The 22,051-nt window shown below is 41.3% G+C and overlaps 1 protein-coding gene across 1 annotated transcript; it reads left to right on the top strand.

The window, feature by feature from the left end:
* Positions 1 to 7,509: 7,509 nt before the first annotated feature.
* On the top strand, positions 7,510 to 22,051 carry LOC311616415 (cystatin-A-like). Its single transcript, XM_084871776.1, has 3 exons — positions 7,510 to 7,639; positions 18,247 to 18,348; positions 21,649 to 22,051. Exons 1-3 carry the CDS (start codon positions 7,574 to 7,576, stop codon positions 21,775 to 21,777), a joined length of 297 nt encoding a protein of 98 aa, XP_084727902.1. The 5' UTR covers positions 7,510 to 7,573; the 3' UTR covers positions 21,778 to 22,051.

Below are 22,051 nucleotides of genomic sequence, written 5' to 3'. Positions count from 1 at the left end.
ATTTTATCATTAGTGAGACACAACGAGGCAACGTGATAGACTAGATTTTTCTTTATTTTGCTTACTTAATACCACTTAGACTGGTGGTTAAGTCTAATCCAAGTCTTATGATTAACAAGCACAATGAACCCAAACTGATCCTCAGTTTTCTCAACTCCAAAATGGAGAACTTGACCAAGACATGTTCAGCCAATCACCTTCAAGTACTCCACAAAACTATGTTGGAAGTTGCCCCTTCTCCCAATAAGAAAATGGTGAGATGTGTAAATTTTCTGGGCAGATGCTGTGCTTGATAATCTAGGAAGTATGTTTGCCATGGAAGAGATTAGAATCAGATCATAAACAAGATAAACAGAAGTGTCTATAACTGAGATAATGAAAATACATAGTGCAAACCAAGTGCTAAGAGGAACCACAGAGGTTTTGAGGGGTGTGGTTTTTGAAAGCAGTACTGAATGTAAGTTGATGGAGAAGAGGAAACATAATATCCCACTCAAGGGGCATCACGTGAACAGGAACATGGGGCATAAATGAGAATGAGGACCTGGTGCGAGGGACTTGGCTCGAGGGGAGTTCTGAGAGAGAAGGCTGGCTCAAGAACCTTGAGTACCAGGATGAGAGTCTTAAGAATTTAGAATGGTCCAAGCCAATTTGGCTCAGTGGATAGAGCGTCAGCCTGTGGACCAAAGGATTCCGGGTTCAATTCCGGACAAGGACACAAACCTCAGTTGCAGGTTCCTCCCTGGCCCAGGGCCCTGGTCAGGGCTCATGCAGAAGGCAACCAATGAATGTGTTTCTCTCACATCAATATTTCTCTCTTTCCCTCTCTTCCACTCCCTTTAAAAACCAATGAGAAAATATCCTCGGATGAGGGTTAGGGGGAAAAAAAAGAATTTAGAATGGATTTGATAGATGATAGGAAGTTCCCAAGTTATGGAGCAACAAATTTTTTAAGGTTTATAAGAAAGAGTTTGATATTCAAGAGGGACTAGAAGGGTAGAACCAGCCAGGAAATGTTAGCAATAATCCAGTAAGGAGGTGATGAAAGATTTGATATAGCAGTAATGAAAATACAGCAGGGAAGCATGAATTTGAGAGAACTTGTGAAATCTTAACTGCCAGTGTATTTCAGTAATTTCTAGCAATATTGCCCCTGGGTTTCTGTTTTAAATTGGAGATTTCCAGCACCTCAGAAGTATTATGCGAAGACATCATTATTCAGTTTAATGTACGTTTGGGGTTGCTAAGGCTCTATTTAAGTCTTTAGAATGCCCACTATAAGAATAGAGCATCTCTAAGTATCAGTGGATGTAAAATAAAAGAATATTTAATGTCTAACTCTGCATTGATCCAGAGTGGTTGGATCAAAGTAGAAAAATTAAAAGAAAATAACACAGAAGGCAGAGACTCCACTTATTATAGATAAATATTGGCTTTTGATTGATGATGGGCTAGTGCTGTGACCATCATCTGTCCCCTGTTGATTACAGAGCTTCACCTGCCCAGCCACAGAATTCTCAGCTGGAGCCGAGACCGGTTTGGCTCAATGGATAGAGCGTCGGCTTGGGGACTGAAGGGTCCCGGGTTCGATTCTGGTCAAGGGCATGTACCTTGGTTGTGGGCATATCCCCAGTAGGGGGTGTGCAAGAGGCAGCTGATCGATGACTCTCTCTCATCGATGTTTCTAATTCTCTATCTCTCTCCCTTCCTCTCTGTACAAAATCAATAAAATATATTTAAAAAAAGAAAAAAAGAATTCTCAGCTGGAATTGGTGGCATGGCCATTGAGCTAGGACAGACTGCTTTTAAGGACTGGAACATTACGTCCCCAGTGGATGTTCTACAACGTGAACCTAGAACTGACTTACATCTAACTCAATATGAATAGTATGTGTTACCAATATCTGCATTAGTCTTTCCTTGGCCTTTTTTCACTTGTTTTTCTCTTTGTAAAAATGGCTTTCCCGTAGCAATGGACTGCTTGTCCAGATTTCTACCTTTTCACCTCCTCACTGCATTTATAAGCTTAGCTCAGTGGTCGGCAAACTCATTAGTCAACAGAGCCAAATATCAATAGTACAATGATTGAAATTTCTTCTGAGAGCCAAATTTTTTAAACTTAAACTTCTTCTAATGCCACTTCTTCAAAATAGACTCGCCCAGGCCATGGTATTTTGCGGAAGAGCCACACTCAAGGGGTCAAAGAGCCGCATGTGGCTCGTGAGCTGCAGTTTGCCGACCATGGGCTTAGCACATAAACATTGTAAGTTGCTGGGCCACTAAATTTAAGGCACACAAGAGTCACCTAGGGAGCTTTTTAAAAATGCAGATTCTAGGGCTCATCCTAGAGATTGCAATTTAATGAATGTGGATGGGGCTGAGGAATATGCATTGAACAAGCATCCCAGGGGATTCTGGTGTAGGTGGTCCCCAGATCTTATGCTGAGAAGAACTGCTATGTTGGATCCAGCAACACAATTAAGCCAGGTCAAAGTCAAACTCATACATTAACATTTATCAAGATACCTTTGAGAACATGTCCCGATGTTTCTGTGTGAACCCCTTTATCCCAGGGCATAAGCATGACAACATCATGCTAGGAGACACCTATGACCCCAGTGCATGCTTCACCGCAGGGAGAGGCACAGTAACTTTGATTGCATAACGTTACTCCACCCTGGCATTTATTGTTAGTCATAAAAATTGACAGCCAACTCCAACATAGCCAGATCACTTGATCAGTATCCAGGGTAGTTAAACTCTTGTAATTGCCTTCTCTGTCCCCTCAAAGGGCAAAAGCACAACTCCGGCTAGAGACCAGGCTACTAGGCCAATATTTAAATGATCCATGAGGCCATACAAAGGTTTCTCATTGTTCTGAGAGTCCCCAAAAGCCACTGTGGCTGTTGAGATCAGCAGTTCCTTTGTCCTGTGGAGAAAGAGGAGGAGATGAGGGCTGCTAAACTCACTTTTGAAGTGGAAGAACCTGCAGAGTGCTGGAAGATTTATTCTTAAAGGATCTTTGGCAACATCGTTGTTTCTATAACTCTCCAAACTATCCTCACACCCTCATCCTGAGCGTCTTAGCACCCAGAGGGTGTCCTGGGGCAGGCGCAGCACCGATACTTTTTGGCGCTAGCTACTTTAATCCCACCTTCATTCTCAGCAAATCTGCATAAGCCTCATTGAAGTTAGTCATGTGACCACTGGGGAGATTAGGTAAGGATCACCCAGACTAGCTGGTGAACAGAGAAATGGGCTGTGGCCTTGAAAAAAAGTTGGAGGCATATGTATGAAAGGACGAAGTCAGGGATTTTCTGTAATCCCCGAGCTGAGCCAAAGTCTTAAGACAATTTGTGACATCTTCCTCTTGAGTGAGCACCATGTCATCCACATTTGCTGTTCTCAGTACAGGGAGGGGGACATTCCATGGATGGCCATCTGCACAGCACCCCTGAGATTATCCAGCAAGATACCTACCTATCTCCAAGAATTGTCAAGCACCTGCCAAACATTACAATGAATGAAGCACCTTTCTATGTAGTAATGTAGAACAATATCCAAAATATACAGTTAGGGGTAAAGCAAAGTATATAATAGCTTATGTAGTAGGGTACCATTTATAAAAGAAAAGTATATACGCATGTGTATATATGCTGGTGTCATTAATTATTTACATACTAGAGGCCTAGTGCATGAAATTCATGCATGGAGGGGTTCCATTAGTCCAGCCTGCATCCTCTCCAATCAGGGACCTCTTGGGAGATGTCTGACTGCCAGTTTAGGCTCGATCCCATAGGGATTGGCAGTCAGACATCCCTCTCACAATCTAGGACTGCTGGCTCCTAACCGCTCATCTGCCTGCCTGCCTGCCTGCCTGATCGCCCCTAACCATTTTGCCTGCCTGATTGCCCCAACCCCTCTGCTTGCCTGCCTGATTGCCCCTAACCTCTCTGCCTGCCTGCCTGATTGCCCCTAACTCCTCTGCATTGGCCCCCACCACCATGGCTTTGTCCAGAAGGAAGTCCAAAGTCCAGAAAATGGCCAGTTGACCCAGTCTAATTAGTATATTACCCTTTTATTAGTATAGATATACTATATAGGATAGTTTTCTTAAATGAGGGGGAGTCTTTTTCAGCAGGAGGAGATGCTCTTTGCAGACAAAAATGCATAATCTCTATATCTGAACTGATAGCCAGCCATATGCCAGGTATATTGCCAAACCAGTTATTAAAACATTGAACCACTTTCTTACACCTTACACCAAACAGCTGTTGCCCTTAAAACCCCTCCCCAGCCCCCACTTCAGGTTCTGCCTTCGCAGTTCACCCAGATTAGGATCTGATTGGTTGGTTTCTATGCCCATCAGTGTCAAAAGCTCCACCTCCTAGGCAGCCATTGGCTCTTTTGGGAAATCCAGAAGGCCCTGCTAACAGCTGTCTCTCCTCTGGACCTATCTCCAGGCCTGATCTGCAGCCTCTCTCTTTCTCAGAGCCTGGCCAGCAACCTGCAGCGGCTGCTGATCAGGCCCTGCCTCTATTCCTGGGCCTCGCTCTGGGCCTGATCCACAGCCACCACGCCTGCCTCACCGCATCTATCTCCCCACCACCACCCTCTGCCTGCCTGCCACCAGCCTTTCTGTGATAGGAGCCTATGGGCTGTGGAGAAGAGACCAAGAAGTGCCCCATGCACTTCTTGGTTACCAGTCGTCCATCTGGTCATTTAGTTCATGATGGCCCTAGGCTATTATTAATATAGACTAGAGGCCCAGTGCACAAAATTCTAGCATGGGGGGAGGGTCCTCTCAGCTCAGCCTGGACCCTCTCCAATCCAGGACCTCTCGGGGGATGTCCTACTGCCAGTTTTGGCCCAATTCCTGGGATAGGGCCAAAACTGGCAGTTGGACATCCCTCTCACAATCCAGGACCACTGGCTCCTAACTGCTCACCTGCCTACCTGCCTGACCGCCCCTAACTGCCCCCCCTCCACCATCCTGGTTGCTCCTTAGTGTCCTCCCTGCTGGCCTGTTCATCCCCAACTGCCTCCTACCACTGGCCTGATTGCTTTCAACTGTCCCTCCCCCTGCCAGCCTGGTCATCCACAACTGCCCCCCACAAGCCTGGTCACCCCAAACTGCCCCCCTGCCAAACTGGTTGCCCCTCACTTCCCCCCCTACTTGCCTGGTCACCACATGCAGCCTGCTGGTCAGTCATTTGGTTGTCTCTCACTAACGCCCTGCCTACCTGGGCGCCCCATGCAGCCTGCTGTTTGGTTGTTACTATGAGGGCGTCATGACCTATATGCATATTACCCTTTTATTAGTATAGATTTATATGTGTAAATAATATCTCTGCCCAGCTGGCATGACTCAGTGACTGAGCATCGACCTATGAACCAGGTAGTCATAATTAGATTCCCAGTTAGGACATATGCCAGGGTTGCAGGCTCAGTTACCAGTATGGGGAATACAGGAGACAACCTACCAATGCTTCTCTTTCATCATTGATGTTTCTATCTCTCTCCCTTCTTCTCTGAAATCAATAAATATACATATATATATATATAAAATAATAATAATATCTCTGAAAGCTAAGTGAAACCAGTGAATAGAGCAGGTAAGGGATAGAGTGGTTGAACTCTCTTATTCCTTTTGAACACTTTTACCATATTGTATATGTTACATATTCCAGAAATTGAATAAAATAACACAAATAAATATTCACACACGCAAAAAAAAAAAATTACTTTAGATAAGTTGCCTGCAGATACCTTCACACATATACAAAAGGGGGAAATGAAATATTATTTACAACAGTAAAAAACTAGAATCAACCCTAACCAGTTTGGCTCAGTGGATAGAGCGTCGGCCTGTGGACTCAAGGGTCCCAGATTTGATTCCGGTCAAGGGTATGTACCTTGGTGGCAGGCACATACTCAGTAGGGAGTGTGCAGGAGTCAGCTGATTGATGTTTCTCTCTCATCAATGTTTCTTACTCTCTACCCTTCTCCTTTCCTCTCTGTAAAAAATAAAGTATTTTTTAAAAAAAACTAGAAACAATCCAAATCTTCATCAACAAGGTAATAAGTATGTAAAATATGGAATACCATATAACAGAAAGAGCAAGTAGAGATGATAGATAGATCTATCATAGAATAAAGTTAAAGAAAATTAATTAGATTCATCAGTGTATAAACATGGAGTGATAAACATGTTAAGTATTAAAAGCAAATTATACAATATACCAGAGGCCCGGTGCATGAGGTTCATGCACTCAGGGGGGTTCCTCAGCCCGGCCTGCGCCCTCTCGCAGCCTGGGAGCCCTGGAGGGATGTCCGACCAGGCCCAAGCCATCAGTTGGACATCCTAGCACTGCGGCAGAGGTAAGAGAGGCTCCTGCCTCCACTGCTGCACTCGCCAGCCCTGAGCCTGGTTTCTGGCTGAGCAGCGCTCCCCCTGTGGGAGTGCACTGACCACCAGGGGGCAGCCCCTGTGTTGAGCGACTGGCCCCTGGTAGTCCCTGTTCATCATAGCGACTGGTCATTCTGTTGTTCAGTAAATTTTCATATTAGGGTTTTATTATATAGGATGTTTAGCATGCGATTTAACATACTAAGTCAAAATACAAAAATAGGCCATAAGGATACCAAACTCAAACTGTAAAACTAGTTGGGGGAAGCAGGGTGGTGCTGTAATATTTTATTTCTTAAAAACAACTACCAGAAAAGATAGAAAGTAAAATGACAAAATGTTAAAAGTTTGAATTCTGGCTAACAGGCATATAAGTGTTTGTTGCTTTATTCTTTGTTTTTCTCTATATTTTAAACAGTCCTAGAAATGTAAATAGATGTAAAATACAATTATTCAGCCATGGTTCTTTACTTTCTTTTTTTTTAAAATATTTTTTATTGATTTTGTACAGAGAGGAAGGGAGAGAGATAGAGAGTTAGAAACATTGATGAGAGAGAGTCATCCATCAGCTGCCTCTTGCACACCCCCTAGTGGGGATATGCCCGCAACCAAGGCACATGCCCCTGACCGAAATTGAACCCGGGACCCCTCAGTCCCCAAGCCTACACTCTATCCATTTAGCCAAACAGGTCTCGGCAGTTCTTTACTTTCTTTATAAAGAATTTTTTTACTTTAGAAAGTTGAGTAAATTCTAAACATTCCGTCTTGATAAAAAAATAAATAAATAAAACTTGTGTAAGAGATTTTCGGGAAACTCTGGCTGTGGCTTCAGATTTCCACTCCTCAGATGCAGCAGGATGGAACCATCCATTGTGAAAGAATGCAGGGAGTGTGACTCCTGCTAAGGCATGACTCCTGGGGCACACCCATTATTCACCCTCAGTCCCTCCTTCCTCTGAATTCCTGTTGGCTGTTCTGTTGAGGAAGCAGGAAGACTTGTCTCAAGGGATCCTCATTTCCCTGGTGCCTTTTGCTCTTTAGGAAAAATAAAAGATTCTGTAGGCGGAGCTTGTGAATAACACCTTCTTTAAAAACAGGAGTCTCGAGGCTTACCTGACCATTTCAGTTCCAGTATCCTGCCTGGCAAAGAAGCAATTAGCCAAAATGATGCCTGGAGGTTTAACTAAAGCCAAACCTGCCACTCCAGAAGTTCAGGAGATTGCTGATGAGGTGAGTTGATGTAGCCCATGGAGAAAGGTTTGATCCAAAATCTTAGTTCCTAGGTTGGCCCTGGGTGATGTGGGATGACGTGAAAATCAGAACACTGGGAAATGTATAGTTTTGATCGGGCTTTTTTTTTTTTTTTTTTTTTTTTTTTTTACAACTTAAAGTCTTTTTAGATGAAACCTCTGATAACCCCAATTGTGAGAATGATCTGGAACAAGCCATGTGCCTTCTCCAGGACTCAGTTTCCCCATTTGTAAAAGAATAATTTTTTATTGGATGATCCCTAAAGCTTTTACAATGTATGTTCCTAGGATTTCTAACTGATGAAACTTTTTTCATCTCACCAAGTGAAGTCAATGTGTAATTAAAGTCTGAGGTTATTAACAATTTTACAAACTAGACTTCAAACTCACTGCAGAGAAATATTTTCAAATGGTTGAATGGAGAACAACCTTGCAAAGGCAATCTATTACAAATTTCCTACACACTTGGCCAAGTATGTTTTAGTCTTGCAGTATTTAGAAGATGATTAACTTAGTAGAAAAGAATAGTCTATGGTGATTCTGAAATTGATCATGGTGAAAACAGAGCTCTAAATGCTTTTTAGCAAGTTGATATGTTGTTTTTTTCCTAAGTGCTGTTTGATTAGCTATCCCTCATATAATAAAAGTGATTCTATTGCATATTTTATGAAAAGAAAAATTTATAAATTACTCTTTTTGGTTTGTACCCTTTTCTATTTTCTTGTATCATTCTTTCTTCCTTTTCCTCTCTGAAGCTTCATTCTATGACACTGTTGGGCCAGTGCCTTGTGTAAGTGGAAGAGATGGGATCCCCTGTTAGAGCCCTGAAAAGCTCCCTAAGAGATCAGATGCCTGGAATTCTACCATTCATTCTTTGGGGCTCGATATTTCTCTTCTAAGAGTCCTTTAGAAAAACAAGTACCGTGGAGCTTTCTTTTTCTTGGAGATGATAATGTTAAGTCATCAATAATTTCACTTGAATCCCTGTATAAGGTCAGGATTCTCAAACTTGGATGAGCATATGAAACGCCTTGGGGGCTTGTTAAAATGAGATTCTGATTCAAGTAATTCTGGGATGGGCTTGATATTCTGTACTTACAACGAGCTCCCAGATGAGGCCCGTGCTGCTGCCCATGGCTTCACTGGCCGGCAGGACCGGAGATCCATAGTATCCTGAGAGACCTATGAGAGATGGCCTTTCTAAACGCAAAGTGCTGCCCAAACCTTCTCAGTGTCATTTGTGAGATGAAGATAACATCTTTTGTCCTGCTGATCTCAGAGCTGTAAGGACTAATTGAGATAACTTGAGTAAAAATTACTTGGAAAACAAGAAATAAATAGCATAGGTGAGGCGTCACAATTACTTACTTCAATTTTTTTGCTGAAATCAGCCCTGACCCTGGGAAATCCCTATGAGACTCTTCAAGAATCAGAACCATAAGGGGTTGGAAGATAACAGAGATTTAAAACATAGAGGGCGCAGAAGGTTTTAATGTTAATGATTTTTAAATTTTTATTTATTTTTAATTTTTTAAAATATATTTTTCTTGATTTCAGAGAGGAAAGGAGAGGGAGAGAGAGATATAAACATCAATGCTGACAGAGAATCATTGATTGGCTGCCTCCTGCATGCCCCACACTGGGGATTGACCCTATAACCTGGACATGTGCCCTAACAGGGAATCAAACCATGGCCTCTTGGTTCATAGGTCTATGCTCAATCACAGGGCAATTTTAATGATTTTTCAAAGCCTGTCTTGGTTAGCAGCAATTTAAAAAAAAAAAAAAGGAGAAGCTATCAGAAAACTTTATGGTTAATAACACTTCGTGCTCGCTTTGGCAGCATTTATGACTAAAGTTGGAATGATACAGTAAATATTAGCATGGCCCCTGCACAAGGATGACACGCAAAATTAAGAAAAAAAAATAACATCCATCTGAAGCCAAACCTTAAATTATAAATTTAATTTCAAAGTGTGTTTCTTGCTGCACATCTCAGGCTCCAATCTTGTTGCAGAGTAGAATAAAGGAGGGGTATTTACAGTAGCTACATCACCCCAGAAAGTACTTTGCAGTTTTTGTTTTGCTGTTGTTTTTAATATATGTTTATTGATTTCAGAAGGGAAGGGGGGAGGGGGGAGGAGAGAGAGAGAGAGAGAGAGAGAGAGAGATCAATGATGAGAGAGAATCACTGCTGGGCTGCCTCCTGCACATGCCCCACGGGAGATTGAGTCCACAACTCAGGCAGGTGCCCTTGATCGGAATCAAATCCAGGACCCTTCAGTCCCCAGGCCCACACTCTATCCACTGGGCCAAACCAGCCAGGCAGTACTTTGCAGTTTTAAAAGCTTTCCCCTCCATTCAGCCTCTCATTTGATCTTTATAACCTCTGGGGCAGGGAGGAAAGGCATCATGCCCATTTTTCAGAAGACAAAGCTGAGATTCAAAAATGTTAATAACCACCTAGTGAAGAAGCCAGCCTATCTCCAGATATCTGACCACCTGCCTTTTCTACCCTACAGTGGCAGGAGCATGGAGAAGTACAGGGGGTGAGGCAAATACCCTGGGAGATAGCATGTGGCAAATCTGCTTCTCTGTGCAAGCAGCAGGCCTTAGATTTAAATCAATATGAGAAAAGGGTATCAATGATTCTTTTCTTAAATGTCTCTTCTGTGTTAGCACTGTATTGTATATTATAGAAGGTACAGAAGGACTGTAAGGCATGGCTCCTGCCCTCAAGGAGTTTCCATCCATTTAGGGAAATCAAGATATTTGGAACATATAATAATAACACATAAAATAATCTCCAGTTAAGTACTTTTTTTTATAATCATAGGCTTTGGACCAGAAATGACATTAGAGATTGCTTGTCAAACTTCCTTACTTTCAGGTGGATAATTACTGTGTGGTAGTGTAGTTCAGCTCCTCAGGTGTTAAACTCCAATTATCATTTATCTTCCCTCGCACAGAGGAACCTTAGGGAACGATTTCTGATTAAGTGTTGGAAGATAGAGGAATAGTCCATTCAGAAGCACTTTACAGTTTAGGAAGCACTTTCACACCAATTATATCATTTCTTCCCTCACAAGCAACCCCAAGAGGTAGATATTACTATAACCACTTTTAAGTTAGCAAGTACAATCAACACCACCAAGATAATAGAATTAGTTAAGTCCCCCGGCAGGGCCAGGCAAACCACATACCTAGCATGATTTGAGGGAGTCCCAATCATTTACCTTATAGGTTTGTTCCTTTAATTTTTTTTAAATGTATTTTTATTTTGAAAAAATCACCCCTTAAAATGCAGATATTCTTGAGGGAGCTGCTTATCAGGTTTCCCTGTTCTTACCAGAGAGCTTCTTAGTGGAATGCCAACTGAAGGAAGAACCCCATTGGTGAGGTTAGGGAGGGAAAAAGAGGGGGAAGGTCATCTCATAGAGAAGGGAAAGCATCAAAAAATAAATGAGCCCTAGCCAGTTTGGATAGAGCATCAGCCTGTGGACCAAAGGGTCCCGGGTTCGATTCCAATCAAGACCACATACCTTGATTGCAGGCTCCTTCCTGGCCCAAGCCCTGGTCTGGGCTCACTCAGGAGGCAACCAATCTATGTTTTTCTCTCACATCAATGTTTCTCCCTGTCTTTCCCTCTTTCTTCCACTCTCCCTAAAAGTCAATGGAAAAATATCTTCAGGTGAGGATTAACATAAATAAATAAATACATACATAAATACATAAATAAATACATAAAATAAAATAAAATTTAAAAAAAGTGATAACTGTATATTCAAGAAATTTGATATCACAATGAAAGAGGGATGTTAGATGAGGTCAAAAATGATTAAACAAAGAGTTTGGGGTTCAGAAGATGAGCATTTTTTGAAGGGAGAAGAAAAGAGTGTCTTCATTCTGAAGATAACAGAGACTGGATGGTCAGTGCAGAATCATTACCAAAGAGTTTTAAGGTACTTGGGACCAGAGTACACCTGAAAGGACCCTCCTCTTCCAAGATTCTCTATATTACTTGAGCACCTTGGCTACACCATTCTTCTATCCTCTTTCTTATTTTGGAAGACAAGTTGTCACAAAATAGCAAACCTAGTCTCATCATTCAGAAAATATTGATTATGTACACAGTACTGTGTGAATTGCTATATGGAGAGAAGAGGTTTAGAGGATATAAAAATAGTCCTCCCTCAGGAAATTTACAAAATAGATTGGAGATAAGAGATACACACAGGAAATAAAGAGCATACATACCTCACCTATGAAAAGCCATAATACAGGGTGGGGCAAAAGTAGGTTTAGAGCTGTGAGTAGGTGAAAGAGTTTATTCTTGTATTATGATTTATGTACTATTATGTTTTTCACACAAACAACTGTACACCTACTTTTGCCTCACCCTATAATTAAGGACCAAATGAATGACCCTACTAGCAACAACTTGTGCACCATTATCTTATCTTATTAAAACCACTGAGTAAAAAATATGAAAATGTTTATGGACAAGAAAGAAATGTTATTTCAACAATTATTTTTAGAAATAAGAGCTATTATTACACCTGCATAGGTACATACACATAAAACACACACACACACACACACACACACACACACACACACACCCCTAAGCCAAGCCTGATTACTGAATACCATTTCTGAAATACACACTGATCATGATTTCTGTCTGCCAGGACAGTACACAAACACCCCATCTGCATACCATATGGACACACCCCAGGGCTTAGCATGTCATGGTACTCACTCACACACAAATTTGTGTTCTACTCTGTCTATAGCCTCCCATCAATCACCTCTCCCACTGCCCCACACCCAGAGAACATGCCATTCAGCCACCTACATCAGAACACGCAGAGGCCCACCAGATCACTCACCCAGCCTGGACCTACGTGGGTGGTTCCATCCTCTCCACCCTGGTTTCCATGACCCGGTGAGCCTGTGGCATTCCAATCCTCAATTAGAGACCACTCCTATTGCCACCACTTCCTCCTAAGCTTCTACTCCGGGTTCAGGAAACTTTGCTCAAGGAAGATGCAAAAACACAGAAAACTGAGGACATGTATGGGAGTGGGGTGGGATGGGGGGGCAATTGGGAGGATGGACACATAATACCTTAATCAATAAAAAAAATTTTTTTAAACAAAATAAAACACAGAAAGCTCACCCATTATAAATCTCTGAATTCATGCCAACAAACAACCACTACAGAACCTTGGGGCTGCCAGAACATTATCTTTGTCACATCCTGTTGGTTCTTTTCCAGAAACACCACAGAGATGGAGTTGAACCTTATGTCTCCTCAGTTCCTCAACCCCTCCCATCACCTTGGCCCCTCCAGCTGGTGTCTCAGTTCCCTTCTTAGAAGATCACAGTCATACTGTGTAAGAACACCCCAATTTGCTTAGCCACTGCTGATCTCACTCCTCCATCCAATCTCAGACTGTGTCCTCCTTTCTTAAGCCCTCCTCTCTTATGTCAGAGGCCATCACTTCTTGTACACCAGGTGCCTTGCCCCAGAATTCCCCCTTCCCTCAAAACATAGACAACAAATGCCCACAAGTCACCTCTCACCAGCCCTTCTGTACTTTCACGCTGCTACCTAAACGCCCCTTCCTTACTCCCTAAAACTTCCCCAAATATGGCCTATCCATGCTGCCACCATTACCTTTCCATCCATTCTTTCCTAAACCATGCGTAATTCATACGATTCTGCAGAATGATTGTAGATAAGATAAAACTCCTGGGTGTTGGGTGCAGCGTGGCTGGAAACCTCAGATGCCAGGGAACTAACAAGGTGCCAAGGTCCATGCTCTGCAGCAGTAAGAAATGCTGAACAGCCCGGGGGAGATGTGTTTCACCAGGTCTCCTCCCTGGCAGCAGCCTTCCCCCAGCGGGGGCACGAGCAGTACACCTGCACTGTTTCTTCCAGTGCCTCGGCCACCACCCTGGATGGTGGGCTGAGCAGGGTGAACACCAACTGTGTCCAGCTCAAGGTCTGACAGTTTTCCACCAGCTCCTGACCACCACTCCTGTTACCGGGAAACCCCCAGGTGGACTCAGGCTACCTGTAGCTGTGTCCAATAACGAAGGCAGGGTTGAATCCTGTAAGGCGTTTATTGAGGAGGCCAGACAACCAAGAAGACAGGAAGCTTACAAGCACCCAATACCTGTCTTACAGCAAAGTCCAGGGGGCAGGATTATAAAGGGGAAGGGGCTAGGGTGAGTCTGGGAGCCCCTGAAGGTCCACAGAATTCAGCTATTGTTCTTGGTCGTCAATGAGATGATGGCTTGATCATGCTAAATGGTTCTGCTTGCTGAGTACATTGTACTTTGTCCTCAGCCCAGTCACCTCCTCGATCACTTTGCCCGGGATCAAAGGGAGTGCGCAGTTACACTGGCCTAAGAAATGGAACTTAGAAAAACTTAACCCTCTGTTCCCATATAAGAAAGGTAACCCTCTGATCATATAAGTATTCTAGGATTTAAAGTTAATATGATTATTTTTTCAGATTAATTCAGGTGCTCTATCAGATTATAGGATTCTCCCCTCTTCCTCTCCCCAATGCCCCAACTTAACTCCCAGTTGGCATTCACCTCTTAGCACCCATTCTGGGGGCCTCTCAGCACCAAGCTGCTTTCTGAAACAGGTTTCACTGAGCACCTTCTTCCTACTCTCCCCCTTTTCCTGTCCCTCAGCTTCAATCTCATCACCCCAAGTTCATAGCATCCAACACTAGAGCATACAAATCTGTTTTACTGGAAACAGGGAGCTCAGCTACAGGGAATAAGTGAGTAGCTCCTCCGTACCCACAGGCTTCACATCTGCGAATTCAACCACCCCAGGATCAAAAGTATTTTGGATAAATAATCCCAGAAAGTTCCAAAAAGCAAAACTTGGATTTGCCACTTGCCAAGCTCTATGGTGAAAACACAGGAATGAAGCATGTGGTAACCTACAGGCAAACACACGCTGAGTGCAAATACTGCACTACACTGTCTTACATAAGTGACTTGAGCATCTGCAGATTCGGGCATTTACAGGAGGTCCTGGAACCAATGCTCCTGGATTCTGAGGGACGGGTGTACTGGGAACCTAGAATCAGGGCTCACACTCGGCTAGGAGCCAGGTCACTAGCAGAAGCAAAGCAGGACCATCGAAATCAGCTCTCTCATCAAAAACTCTGGACTTACAGACTGCAGTGATACAACAGAAAGGTTACAGGTTTACATATGACAGATATCAATAAAAACTTCTGATATGTGATAAATACACGACCTATAGCAGTGTCCAATAAGGAAGACCAGAAACCAGAAGGAGGACAGAGAGCTGCAAAAAATAAATCAGATACTTAAGTTGTTAAGTGAGGAACTTTAAGTAACTATAATTAGTAACTTATCAGCCTTAAGCAGTCATCTTCTCACAATGTCCAGTTCTTTGTGAAAGAGGTTTAAATAGATAATTTTGGGTTTTATGTAGAGATTAACCCTTTCCAGCTCTTTCTAATGTGACTGGTACACAGTGTTGGCTGAAAAGGGTTAGGACAGGGCAGCAGACAGTAACCCCTTTCCTTACTCAACTTCTCTCTCCACTCTTACCCATTGTTCTCCTCTCTCTCCTGCACCTCTTCCCGTTTTTGGTTGTTGTTTGTTTTTGTTTTTTTTCTCACTCTTTGTCATCTTCCTTTTTCCATTGGAAGCTTCTTTTATCCTTCTCAGGATTACTCGAGAAATGAGTGGGGGGGTAGTCCATTTACTGTTTAGCCCTCAAAAGTGGTCTGATAATGCCTCGTTTGCAAATGTCTTCATCTTTGAAAACAGCTCTGGTGGCCAAACTGAGGCATCAATAGAAAAGTATTCAAAACACTTAGCCACTGATGGGAAGGCCTGGATGGCCTCTAGTGAACCCTAGATGTACTGGAGGCCTGACCAGAGCTGTGTACGCACATTAAATGCCTTGGGGAAGGGCAGGGAAGCAGGGTCCCAGGAAACAAGGCAGAGCAAGCAACCCATTTATTTCCCTGTAAATATTGGGTCGGCAACTACATAATTGCGGGTTTCACACATATATGGCTTCAGTTGAATTTTTAGGTTTGCAGACGTAGTACAAATGTAAAACACATTTTGTTATTTGATAGTTGGCTATTCAGCTGTTAATCAGTAAAAAAAGTTTTTTGATCTGTTTTGTAGTTTTCGTTTGGCGTTCGTTAAAAAATGGAAAATCAAAAGGAACATTTTCGTCATATTTTGCTTTTTTATTTCCTCAAAGGGAAAAACGCATCGCAAGCTCATAAAAAGTTATGTGCTGTTTATGGTGACGAAGCCTTAAAAGAACGGCAGTGTCAAAATTGGTTTGCCAAATTTCGTTCTGGTGATTTTTCACTCAAAGATGAAAAACGCTCTGGTCGTCCAGTTGAAGTTGATGACGCCCTAATCAAAGCAATAATCAATTTGGACTGTCACAGTACAACACATGAGATTGCAGAGAAGCTTCATGTATCACATACATGCATTGAAAATCACTTAAAACAACTTGGCTGTGTTTTAAAACTCGATACATGGGTTCCTCACGAAATTAAAGAATCACAGTTAACGCAACTCATTAGCAGCTGCGATTTGCTAAAGAAACGTAATGAAAATGATCCATTTTTAAAACGACTGATAACTGGCGATGAAAAATGGGTTGTTTACAACAATATCAAGCGGAAAAGATCGTGGAGCAGGCCAGGTGAACCAACTCAAACAACATCAAAAGCTGATATTCATCAAAAGAAGGTTTTGTTATCAGTTTGGTGGGATTACAAAGGAATTGTCTACTTTGAACTCTTACCACCCAACTGAACGATCAATTCTGATGTCTACATTGAACAACTAACGAAATTAAACAATGCAGTTGAAGAAAAGCGGCCCGAATTGACAAATCGAAAAGGTGTTGTATTCCATCATGACAATGCAAGGCCACACACATCTTTGGTCACTCGGCAAAAATTAATGGAGCTTGGTTGGGATGTTTTGCCACATCCACCATATAGTCCTGACCTTGCACCATCTGATTACTTTTTGTTTCGATCTTTACAAAACTCCTTGAATGGTAAAAATTTCAATAATGATGATGATGTCAAATCGTACCTGATTCAGTTTTTTGCTAATAAAAACCAGAAGTTTTTTGAACGTGGGATTATGATGCTGCCTGAAAGATGGCAAAAGGTCATTGATCAAAATGGGCAATACATTACAGAATAAAGTTATTTAGTTCCATGAAAAAATTGTCTTTGATTTTCTTTAAAAAATCCGCAATTACTTAGCTGCCGACCCAATAGTAGGAAAGGATTGAGGTGAAAGGGATACAATCATACAAATATAAAGTCAACAGAAGATAGGCAAGGACCGCCTTAGAGATGCCGACAAAACTTTGGAAGTTGAAAACAGATGAACATTGGAAAATGACTGAGCCATCGAGACAGAGCCTAAGGCACAGAGGGGATCATCTGAGCCAGAAGCAAGCAGACTCACATGCAGAACTCCCAACTACCTCAAGCACCAGACACTGACTAAGAGAGTGCTGGTGTGGGGCTAAAGCCAAGAGGATTGCCCAGAGATCTGTATGAGGAGCAGTTAGACTCCTCTCTCACTGTCCTCCACCCTACAAGACAGGCTACTTCCTGTCCTCCAGCCCGGCCTCTGCTGGAACTTCACTGTTAGCAGACACTGAGTCAGAGAGACCATGGCAGACGCTAGTATAGGAGGCCCACCTGAGAGCAGGAATGAAGGACCTACACTGAAAACTTGAATTCGGTAAACATTTCCATATAGGATTTGAGACTCTTGCTCTCTTCTCAGGTTTGGTTCAGGAATTCTGGCATCTAATTCTAAGCTTGTATTCCTCTATGGTAGGCAGAATGATGGCTGTCCACATTTCTGAATCTTGTAAATATGTTACCTTACATGGCAAAGGGACTTGCAGTTGTGATTATATTAAGGATCTTGAGATACTATGTTTGCAATTTTGAGTCAGGATTTTTTTTTTAATGAAGTCATAATTATTGCTCTCCCTTTTTGATTAATCAAAGGCATATATAACTATTAGAGCTTTGCCAGTCAAAACATTAATATATTACCTTATTACTATATCTCCCATTGAGTTGATGAACATGCAGCCTAAAGCAACAAAATTTGATCTTTCAGTTAGGCCATATATATCTTCCTTTCTTGAAAACAGGAAAGTAGCTCATAGATCTCACTGTCATCATTTAGGAATTTGAGGTTAGAGATGTGTAAATCACATAAATGAAGCCCAACATGGTTTGTTTTAAAAAATATATATTTTATTGATTTTTTTACAGAGAGGAAGGGAGAAGATAGAGAGTTAGAAACATCGATGAGAGAGAAACATTGATTTGGTGCCTCCTGCACACCCCCTACTGGGGATGTGCCCACAATCAAGGTACATGCCCTTGACCGGAATCAAACCTGGCACTTTTCAGTCCACAGGCCAATGCTCTATCCACTGAGCCACACCGGTTTGGGCTCAACATAGTTTTGATGATGTGTTTCTTCTTTTCTTTTCTTAAGGTTAAGCCACAGCTTGAAGAACAAACAAATGAGACTTATGAAGAATTTGAAGCCGTAGAATACAAAACCCAAGTGGTTGCTGGAATAAATTACTACATCAAGGTTAGAGTTTAATATCCACTTTGGCACTAAAAGACATTGTATTTCTCACTTTATGTGAAGCTCCCTGTCACCTCTAATGTATAACCTGGTCCTTTTCCTTGTCCTAAATCAAGATGCCCACCTACCATACTTCCTAAATAGTAAACTCTCAAATTTAAAAGCTGAAGGTACAATTATTCCTTTTTTTGTTGTTAATTTAGAAAGCCTTCTTATATTGATTCTTAACTTAGTTTCCACAAGTCGTGTGGAAAAGGATCTCATAAAGTGCAGGTCCTGTTTAGCTGTGGCGATGACTGCTTCATATGTGAAGAGGGAGCCTGAAGGCCTGGCGGGGCCAGGTGCTGTGCTGAAGCTTGCTCCACCGCAAAGTATTGTGGCTCTGTGTGTCCTCAATTAAGGGGACTAAGGAATGATTGGAATCATTAGCTGGGGAAATAATTTAAAGCACCTTTTCCCTATTTGCATTTTGATTAATATAATTTAAATAATCTTCACAACTCAAATAAATGGACTCTATTTTAAATAACTTAAATGAATAGATTAAACTCTTGGCACTGAAGGTTTAGTTTAAAGCAGTGGAACATTAAAAAAATAAAAATTTAAAATTGATTTCAGAGAGGAAAGAAGAGGAGAGGGAGATAAAAACATCAGTGATGAGAGAGAAACATTGCTTGGCTTCCTCCTACATGCCCCATACTGGGGATTGATCCCGAAACCTGGACATGTGCTCTGACCGGGAATCAAACCCTGATCTCCTGGTCACTCAACCACTGAGCCATGCCAGCTGGGCCATTAAAATAATTTTTTTTATTAAATACATCTATATCATGAAGTAAATGATTTATTGATCAGGTTCCAACTGAAGAAAAAACTTGTATAGATACTGGAGAGGCAACCAATTCAACAAGTCAACCATAGATATTTGGGAGCCATTTTTGCCCTTTTGTATTGAGGAGATGATAATTCTGATTTAATAAATAATGACGTCCCTAGCCAGTTTTGCTGTGGATAGAACATCAGTCTACTGACTGAAGGGTCCCAGATTAGATTCTGGTCAAGGGCACGTATCTGGATTGTGCGCTCAATCCCCAGTGGGGGCGTGCAGGAGCAACTGATCAATGATTCTCTCTCATCATTGATGTTTCTATCTCTCTCTCCTTCTCCCTTCCTCTCTGAAATCAATAAAAATATTTTTAATAGAAAAATAATGACAGACATTCAAACTTATTTACTTCATCTTTACTATAAATTATTTGACCAGGGCACAGTCTGGCTTACTTCTCTTTAACAAACAACTACTTAAAATATAAAAATTTTTAAAAGTGTGTTTAGCAATGGAAATAGCATAAGTGGTATTAACCAGCTCAGCATAAGAAAATCACAGTACTGGGTCATGTAACTGGATTAGCCCAGTTCTACCAAATTTGAAATCCTGAAATATGCCAGGCCCAAGGGTTGAGCACAGGAATGAGGGCCTGCTTTCTTCATAGCTGGAAAAGAATGCTTCTCAAGGAAAAGGTGATTTTATTCAATAAGAAACATTTCCTCCAAATTAGGATCATTAATACTTTTTAATTAATCTAAGTGCATAACTTTCACATATTAATTAGCCCATGTATTTCTTCAAAAACTCATCAGAAAACTATCTTGAAATTTTTCTCCCTTAAGTCACCTGCCAAAAAAAAAATCAAGAAAAAGATCACCTGTCCAGTCTTAACCAGAGTCTCTTCTCTTCCCTTCCCTTTTCTTTCCCTATCCTTTTTCCTTCCCTCCTCCTTCCTTCTGCTATCAAATTTCTCCTATTGGATTATAGCCACTGACCCCAATTTCCTCAGACTTCCTGACAGTCTAGCTGTTAATCCCTTTACTCTGGGCCACTCTTTTGATTTAAGGTTTTGCTGGTGATGTGACCTTCTCTGTTTTTTCTCAAGTACCCATCCAGAGGCAGGTGGTTTATACTTACTATTTTTATTTTATTTTTTATTTTTTATTTCCTTTATTGATTTAGGTATTACATATGTGCCCTTATCCCCCAATACTTATTATTTTGCCTATTGTATTGGATGGAGACTCAGCTACCAAGTCAAATAGGGCCAGTGAATTCTGATATTCTTGTATGAATGCCAGATTAATGGGGATTGTAAAATTTTATCATTCAGTAAGATGTTTGAAGTAGAGTTTTAATTTAATCACATTTTCTAAATGTTACAATAATTGTTATATTTTATTAAATTCATTTTCTATTAAAAAAAAAAGGGGGGGTGATAAGAAGGAATTATTGTGAGGTTAGTCCTGGGTTTGAACCCTTGCATAACTTGTTCTACTAGTCAAAACCTGTATGATTGCAGCTGCTCATCTTCTCTGAGCCTTCATTCCCTTATCTGCACAAAGCAGATAATAACCTATTTTTGCAGGGTTTTGTGTGGTAAATGAGCCAAAAATTTACTGAGCATGTAGAATGTACCAGGCACTGTTCCAAAAGCTGGGCTTGTATTATCTCATCTAATCCTCTCAACAAATATATTGGATAAGTATGACTATTTTTCTTGTGTTACTGATGAGACAATTGAACCCTGGGAAAGTGAAGTAACTAACAATAAAAGCAGAACCCAGCCCTAGCCATTTTGGCTCAGTGGATAGTGCATCAGCCTGCAGACTGTTCAATTCCAGTCAAGGACACATGCCTGTGTTGCAGGCTTGATCCCCAGTAGGGGACATAGAGGAGCCAGCCGATCAATGTCTGTCTCTAATCATTCATGTTTCTATCTCTCTCTTCCTCTCTGAAATCAATTTAAAAAAAAAAAAAAAAAAAACATAACCCAGGGAGTCTAATGTTTAACTATTGCCTCTAATAGTATATGCCAAGGACAATTCTGGGTTTCTTCCCCCTTCTTAAATCATGTGGCAAATAAAATGTTCCAATTTGGGAGTCAGAATTACCAAAAAAGTTGTCACTTGTTGTTTTGGTTGTTTTTTTGGTTGTTTTTTTTGTTTGTTTGTTTGTTTTGTTTTGTTTCGTTTTGTTTGTTTTGTTTTGTTTTTGCTATGTGCATCTTTGAAAATGAAATGCCCAGATTATAGTCAAATATAAAATAAAACACACCTTAGGGCCTAAGCCTCTTGCCATGCCTTTAACCTGCCCGCTCTCTCATAAATTAAGGTAACAGGCTTATGAAAGCCAGGGATCTAAGAATGCTGTTCCAGAAAAGCCATTGCAGTGAGGTCTGAGAGGCCTATAGATTCTCACTTGTCATACATCCATGCAAATAAACCTCCTTTCTCCCCTTTTTTATCTTTCAGGTGCGGGTAGGTCAAGATAGTTACATTCACATAAAAATATTCAAACCTCTTCCTCAACAGCAGCAGTCTTTGAAACTCACTGGTTACCAGACAGACAAAAGCAAGGATGATGAGCTGACGGGCTTTTAGCAGAATGTTCAAAAAGCCATTGGATTTCTTCCATTAATGATGGAATTGCTAATAATTGTTAAATAAACCTTCCTTTTGAAATAAATTAATCCTTTCAATTCCCTGTCTATTGCATTAAATAGTAATTACCTTTTCTTTCTGAAAATCAATGTTATTCCATTAGAGCAAAAATTCCATACAGGAGAAACCAAGATGGCGGCATAGGTAAATGCCTAACTGCAGCCTCACACAACAATTTCAAAAAATACAACTAAAATATAAATTGGACATTATC

This window comes from Pipistrellus hanaki (genome assembly GCF_964339955.1).
Source record: "Pipistrellus hanaki genome assembly, chromosome: 2".
Taxonomy (NCBI): Eukaryota; Metazoa; Chordata; class Mammalia; order Chiroptera; family Vespertilionidae; genus Pipistrellus; species Pipistrellus hanaki.
This window is presented reverse-complemented; position numbering and strand designations above follow the sequence as displayed.

What these genes read in the sequence shown, in the direction of transcription:
- LOC311616415 (XM_084871776.1), top strand. Translation starts at nt 7,574, where the DNA reads ATGATGCCTGGAGGTTTAACTAAAGCCAAACCTGCCACTCCAGAAGTT. An exon ending in TTCAGGAGATTGCTGATGAG is followed by an intron (nt 7,640 to 18,246) that starts GTGAGTTGATGT and finishes TCTTTTCTTAAG; the next exon opens with GTTAAGCCACAGCTTGAAGA. An exon ending in GAATAAATTACTACATCAAG is followed by an intron (nt 18,349 to 21,648) that starts GTTAGAGTTTAA and finishes TTTATCTTTCAG; the next exon opens with GTGCGGGTAGGTCAAGATAG.